This window comes from Alexandromys fortis, unplaced genomic scaffold (assembly GCF_014885135.2).
Source record: "Alexandromys fortis isolate MF-2015 unplaced genomic scaffold, M_Fortis_MF-2015_v1.1 scaffold_538, whole genome shotgun sequence".
NCBI lineage: Eukaryota > Metazoa > Chordata > Mammalia > Rodentia > Cricetidae > Alexandromys > Alexandromys fortis.
Genome location: NW_026068406.1, coordinates 1,164 through 8,707, shown reverse-complemented (window position 1 = coordinate 8,707; position 7,544 = coordinate 1,164). Strand labels below are relative to the sequence as shown.

The 7,544-nt window shown below is 42.1% G+C and overlaps 1 protein-coding gene across 1 annotated transcript in view; it reads right to left on the bottom strand.

Moving 5' to 3' along the window:
• LOC126495610 (signal-regulatory protein beta-1-like) overlaps positions 1–7,310 on the bottom strand; it is an 11,828-nt gene extending 4,518 nt beyond the window's left edge. The window contains exons 1-2 of the mRNA XM_050133201.1: positions 7,179–7,310; positions 492–842 (exon numbers count right to left, since the gene is read on the bottom strand). Of these exons, the coding sequence (XP_049989158.1) occupies positions 492–842; positions 7,179–7,251 (424 nt within the window). The 5' untranslated portion in view covers positions 7,252–7,310. The remainder of the gene's footprint in view (positions 1–491; positions 843–7,178) is intronic.
• Positions 7,311–7,544: the final 234 nt, after the last annotated feature.

Here is a 7,544-nt window from a genome sequence, read left to right as displayed (position 1 = left end):
CTTTTTGCCTTGATTTGTTTTCCTCTTGGGGGGGAGGAGACTCACGTCTTGGAGAAAGAGCTCATGCTTGCATGCTTCTTGCTATCTGTTTGACATCTAGAACAGAACCTGGCATACACTAGGCCCAGGTTGTGTGGCAGAAAGAGAAGACTTAATTGGTTGAGGTAATACGCTCTGGAGGCGGTAGGCCAGGTTTGTCCCTGTCCTTGAACAAGGCATCAGCTGTCTTTATGTAACCACTAGACAGGGACAAATTGAGAAAGATAGGTATTGTAGGCAGGCAAGGATATGGGTTCACCCCCATTTACCAGAAATGGCACCAGTAGCCCATAGCATGTCCTCTCCTCAGCTTCCTTGGCCCACAGCTGGGTAAAGTCACCCTATGAGCATGAGGGTCACTCACAGGCTTGCGTCTTCATTATTGATCACAGAATCTTGAACACATTGTGAGCAGTTGGAGATATGAGGGACAAGGACAATGCAGTACTTACCAAGGACATACAGCCCTGTGCCTCTCTCTGACTGAATCTCCTTGTCAGAGTCTAATCTGTGAATCTTCACACAGTAGTAGGTACCAGCATCATCAGTTGTGACATTACTGATGCGGATGGAAAAGTCCAGGTTGTTTCTCTTTGTAGTATCTGTAACATTTGTGACTCTGGGAAACTTCTCTCCTGTGAAAGCATATATTAGTTGCCGACTCTGTCCTGTGCCCCTGATCCACTTAATGGGCCCCAGTGGACGCAGGGAAGTCACAGTGCAGTTCATAGTGACTGACTCTCCAGCATGGACAGAAACTGATTTCTCAGGCTGAATCACCTTCGGGTCCTGTGTAGCTGCTCCTGCAGGAAACATCAGTTAGTGCTCATCATGATTAGAACCCACAACCTACAGGCTCCTCTAGTTTTTCATCAAAAGCTGCTACTTCCTAGACCTCAGCATGCGGTGATCACGGTTCCCCTCACTTGGGCCTCTTAGCAAAGGAATGGAAGAGATGAGGAAATGAGTCACAGACACGCTGAGTCTTTAGCATTAGTTTCGTGAAGCCCCAATTCTGTTTGAGATTCTCATGCCAGTATCAGCTTGGTTTTCATTTTCCTGTACATGGCATGTTTCACTTCTTATATAATAGTATTAGATGTGATTACATGACTCTTTTGAGAACAGTGAGATGTAATCGTTAAGTGTGAGGTATAGTTGGTGAGATGTACATTTGATTACCAGATTCTAAGTCAGGTCTCCAAGTCGGGGGGGGGGTGCCTTACTAGGTGGAGTGATAATGCTGTAGATATTTCCCATGTGTATGCAACAACATACACATTAATAGAGAAATAAAACCCCGGATTAAGTTACCAGTTTGGTGTCACAGACCTTGAAACTGAAGTTATACTAGTTATAATTCACCATGTGGGTGCTCAGACTGAAACCTGGGTCCCATGGAAGAATAGCAAGTGGTCTTAACCCCCAAACCATCTCCCTCTGGCCCCAACATTATATTAACTTCAAGGGTGACATAACAGATTCCTACAAAGGTAATGGTTTGACACAACAGAAAAGTTTTATTTCACTCTTTGGAGGTCAGAAGTTCTAGTTTGGTGTGATATAGCCGCTACCAAGGGGTCACAGTGCCCCACCCTCCACGAGGCCCTGTTTGTTCCCTTGCACATGATGTGGTCACCTGGAAACACCTTCTCTTGTCGCCTGTTTTCTCATCACAGCACCCTATTTACCCAGTTACTCTAAGTCCCATAGCTGACACATCTGTACCTTCTTCCTGGACTTGGTGATCTTATAGGACTGCATTGTACTGCACTGTCCTATACTACTGGACCAAGACTGTGCAACTTTCATTTAAGATATGAAAAGAGCAAAATGAAAGTAAGGAAAAGTTCTAAAGAAAGTGAAGAGTCTGAATAGCAAAATATAACACCAAACTGAGAGAAACTATGAGAAGAAACCAAATGATATTGAAGAGTCAACTCATGAGTCAACATATGAGGGGTATATAATTTATTAGTCCCTTGGGCAGGGTCTACAGAAGATTTAGNAAAGTAAGGAAAAGTTCTAAAGAAAGTGAAGAGTCTGAATAGCAAAATATAACACCAAACTGAGAGAAACTATGAGAAGAAACCAAATGATATTGAAGAGTCAACTCATGAGTCAACATATGAGGGGTATATAATTTATTAGTCCCTTGGGCAGGGTCTACAGAAGATTTAGCAGGTTACAAAAAATATCCAAAATGATGGAAATGTGTACTATAACATTACTTAGGCAGCACTCCAGGGGCAGAGGTACAATAAAGAGAAAAAATTTACGTGTTTGGAGTATAGTGACAAGAACAGTTGGAAAACAACTGTTGTCTAAAACTTTCCTGATTTATTAAAATATAAGAACAATAAATCCAACAACTGACTAATTCAGTGTGAGATAAACTCAGAGACACACACCAGCAGACGCTAGAATCCAACAGACAAAAGCAGAGTAGAAAGAGAATGCTGAGTGCTCCCTAGATGGAGCATGACTCATCTTGTCCTGCTTAATGATAGGATCACAGCTCTTATCAGAAGTGTTAGCATCCAGGAGGCCGTGAGACAGTGTGTGTTCTCACAGTTCTAAAAGAGAAAACACATCCAGAATTTAAATAAAACCCAGGATTCCACACAATGCAAAACTATGGGACCAACACAAGAGAGAAAACAGGCTTTGTAGTTAAAAATCTGAGTTTATTACAATGATTCCTGTTTGGCGATATCAATACCTGTCCTTCAGGAAATGCTAATGGGTTTCCCTTGTGTTGAAATAAAGAATCCCAGAGAGTAAGGCCTAGTTTAGAAGACAATACAACTCTGAGTGTATTCTGAATTTTAAAATTTCATAAAGCATCCCGAGCTCCCAACTTCTACTTAGGCTTTTTGACAATGGTGACTCTAATCTTCCACCTTGTGGTTCTCATTAATAGCCTTAGGGAAGGACATACACCTGAGGCTGCTAGGAAGGGTGAGAGACACTGCTAGGTCTCAAACAAGAATGTCTGATGTGGAAAATCTGCTTCCCTTGATAACTGAAACCAAAAGCATACGGCAACTTTGTGAAAGAGTATGTATGGCTTGATTTTCTAGTAGACTTGCTTAAACACGACATATGAGTATTAGTCATTCTTCTGCAACATTTCTTATTAACAACGATGCTCTAACATACTCAATAGGAACTAAAATGAAATAATGTCTTTGTAACATAAAAAGTAGTTTGATTCTATAAAAGTAAAATGGTAAATATGGGGAGATTTAAAACTCAATGTCATGTGCCCAGGACCCACCTCATCTTTCACAAAGAACTAAAGCAGTAGCCTCCTTGAGGCAACCAACTATGACAGAGAGAGAGAGAGAGAGAGAGAGAGAGAGAGAGAGAGAGAGAGAGGTCATCAAGTGAGTGTTAGGACCTTCTGTTTCTGGGAGGAGAGAACAGAAAACTGAATTAATTATCCTGACATCTGTGAAATCTGCTTTGAAGAGTGGATTTGAGAATCTCATCAAATTGTGTTTGCATGGATTAAGATGATCACAGCTAGTAGAAGCATCCAGTCCTTCCCGGTTTTAGCTGATTTAGGGAGAATTGGAGTCTGCACAGCAGCTTTGCTTGGGAGAAACTCCATCCTTCTTCTCTGTCCCATCTCTAGAGTTCAGGCTGCTGTAACTGTGTACTATCTAAGCAAGGGAAGAGTTTCTGAGTTCAAACAGTTAGGGCTGTGGAAGGTAGATAGTTTCATACCCTCATCCGTGAGTCCACAGAAATCCCAGAACACTACCATAGGGAGTGCAGCCTCAATATTCAATATATCCAGAGGAACAGCAACAACAGCCACACTCAAGTCTGTCAAGTACCACAGGATGCAAGAGAAAATTGTTTCAGCAAAGAAGAGAAAAGAGCACTTTACATAAGAGTAAAAGTGAAGGTTAGTGGATCCGTTTTGTCAACAGTCTCTACGTCATAGTCAGGACTCAACAAATTCTCCCTTATGTGTGATTTGCTCAGTATGTATCTTCCCATGTGACTCAAACCCATTTGAAATTGCTGATTTATGTAGAAATAGAAATCTTGTTTCCTATGTGAATGAATTTCCAAATAAAAACTGTTTGCATGTAAGAAAGCTGAAGAGCACAGGAGCAGAGACCCACAGACCCTGTCCCCATTTCACCAGCTAAAGCTCATGGGATAGAAGAAAGTCTCTGGGAGGAGTGATGGTGAATCCTACGACCTCAGTCAATCAGCCTGAATTCAAACCACAGCTCTAGACGTTGCCATAAGGATTGTTTGTGCATCTGCTTCTTCTTCTTTGCTGTGGCAGTGTGACAAGAGCATTAACCTGACATGTAGGCCCACATGAGGTAGAGCAGTGGAGTACATTCTATAGAGGTTGGGACATGGTGAGTGCTCAAGCTCACGACACTGAAAAGTAATTCCTCAGCTCATTTTCTGGGTCATGGGTCGTTCACTGACACTGAGTATCTGCATGGTGTCATGGAGCTTGGTCCAGATTACAGAGCTGTATCTAGCTCTAGGTATAGATGTACATCTGGTGATAGTTATGGCTTGCTAAATTATCTTTCTATTGATTTGAAAAATACTGGAGGGTGCAAAGAAATAATATTACAACTGACTCCATGTTTCAGAGAGTTCACGGATCACAGTGCTGACTTTCTCCATTGCTGTGGTCTCAGGGGAGGCAGAACCTCCTCATGAAGACAGAGTATAATGGGGCAATATTGCTCATGTCCACCTTACCTTCTAACACCCAATCATCTCTCAGTAGTTCCATCAGCTGGGAACAAAGGCTTTAATACACAAATTTTTGGGTATATTTCATACTCCAAGTATGACATTTGTACTAGACAACTTCACAATACTGAAGTAAACTCCCAAGATAAATAGCCAATAAAAGCCAAAAAGGAAAACAGATGATCATGGTAGGTAGACAGGAATAATGCAAACAAGGCTGAAATGTGAATATAAAGACAGAGCAAGGACACACAATGTCTGTCAGTGAAAAATATTCTCCTTTAATGCTGTCATGTGTATTGGTGTTGTCTTTGTTCCTGTAACAGTATATGGACTGAGCAAATTGTTTTTATATATTTAGAAATGTGTGTGTGGGTGTGTTTGAAAGAGAGACAAAAACAGAGATACAGAGGAGATATGCATATGAAGGGAGTGAGGGAGAAAGAGAAAGTGAGAAGAGTTAAAGAAACAGAGTCGATGAATATGAGAATCGGACTAGGGAAAAAAGATGTAATTTTATATTAATTTGAGAAAATGAAAAACAAAAGTTTCAGAAAGTGCTATAATCACCAGAAGGTCTTATCAATCATTGCTAGTATCAGCTGCAGCGAGAGTACAGTGAGGACAGGTTAAAAGTTTGACTTCTATTATCAGATGACACAATAGCTCCCCTAACAAAAGTGGGGAGCCTGAGGGCTGATAAGCCCTGACCTGAAGTCATCAAGTTTTTCTAACGAACAAAGAAAGAACTGAGGACAAACAACCTTTGAGAATCATGGCAGGGACCACTCAGAGTGTCAATAATTCTTATTGATGAAGGGAAACAAAGCTCCCTGGAGAATATCAACAAGATCAGGGATGTGTGAGTAATTGGTCTAGATGAATTGCTTACACTCTACATAGCAAAGCCATAGCCCAGTACCTCATAATGTGACTATATTTGAAACAGGGTCTTTGAAGGAGTAAAAGTCAATTAAGGTGGATCTTAACCCAATGGGACTGCTTTCGTTCCAAGAAACAAAAGATCAACAGAGACAGTCTGAAGTGAGATCCTGTGTGGAGAGAAGGAGAAGGTAGGATTCACAATAGGAGAGGCATCACGGAAGAAAGTATCTTAGTGGGCATCTTGACCCTGGGTTTCCAGCCTCCAGAACGGTGCCAAAATGAATGACTATTGATTGTATTGATTACCAGTCTGTGTACAGTGCCGTGGCAACCCTACCAATAAAACACAGGCACTAGTAAGACAGCAGCACTCAGTGAGAAGTTTGTGGTCAGATGAAGGAACTGGAGGACAGAATGAGGAAACTTAGTGGGAAGGATGGTGGCTGCGCACTGCCAGAGACACTTCCCTCTAGCCATGTCACTGCCCTCAACTCAGAAAGGGAGCAGAGGGCTGGAGAGATGGCTCAGAGGTTGGGAGCATTGCCTGCTCTTCCAAGGGTCCTGGGTTCATTTCCCAGCGACCACATGGTGGCTCACAACCATCTGTGACGAGGTCTGGTGCCCTCTTCTGGCCTGCAGGCATATACACAGACAGAGTATTGTATACATAATGAATGAATAAATGTTAAAAAAAAAAGGGGGGGGGCAGAGAGTGCCAAGTGTGGAGACAGGTCTTCCACTGCTTTGGAACTGACATGCTGTCTCTGATGGGACTCAGAGTTCCATGAATTTAAGTGGGGTTCTACTGAAGTAAATTTGTTAGCTGTAATACTATAAAAATTAAATTGTGTTTTAATGATTTCCAGATAGAATGTTTCTGGTCACCTATGGGAACCCATGGATTCACATAGCAATACTCCAGACACTGCCTCTAGAAAATGAACAATGTTCTGAGATTCTCTCCTGTGGCAGTTCTATTCACAGTGAAGAGGACACTAGCCCACTGGAGCATGTGGCTCTAACAGATATTGACCTTCTCCCCAATTCGTTCTGCCTTGCTAAAAACCATCAGATTACATTCCTGAAGCTAGTACCCTAAGGTCTATTCTCTTACTTGGACAATCCCTTTTCCAAAGGCTGACTGCAATGTTCTGTTATCAATGTATTAAAATCCAGCAATCAAAAGCCTTCTTGGGCTCACCTAATTAACATGCCCAATTAACCACCTCTTTCTAACATGGGGTTTCCTATTTTTCCTTTATAAAATGACATTTTCCTATGTGCCACGTCTGTCTCCTCTCTATCCAGAGGCAGTACTTTGTTTCTCCAGGACAAATATCCCAGCTCCATTTCCCTGGTTCCCTTCCCCTCTTTCTCTGCTTCCTGTCATTGTCTCTCTGGGGTAAATAAATCTTTGTCCTGAGAACTGGGTCTGAGAACTTGACCTTGGGAGTCCTGAGTCAATACTTTCCCCTTCACACAGAAGGTGTGGTTGTACTCCTGAGCATGCTCACCTGGGAGTCCCAGCAGTAGGGTCAGCAGCAGGACACCGTGAGGAGTGTGAGGCCAGGAGTCCAGGTCAAGCATGTTGAGAGCGAAGGACTTGCTCAGTGCAGTGTCTGTGCTGGTGAGACTCCGGGTGCTAATCTGCAGATACTAGGTTCTAAGCTGGTATATCTTATTTTGCATAAGGGGTGTGACTGTATTGTGCTGAAACAGGAACTATACTCTCTATTTTGAAATAGACACAGTTTTGCAAGCTGACAGAATAAGGAGTTATTTATCATGCATTGTAGAGGGACTGAGATATGCCTAGGAAAAGTAATCTTTTCCTATAGAAATTATAGAATAATAAATACAAGTCACAGAGTTAGCATAGC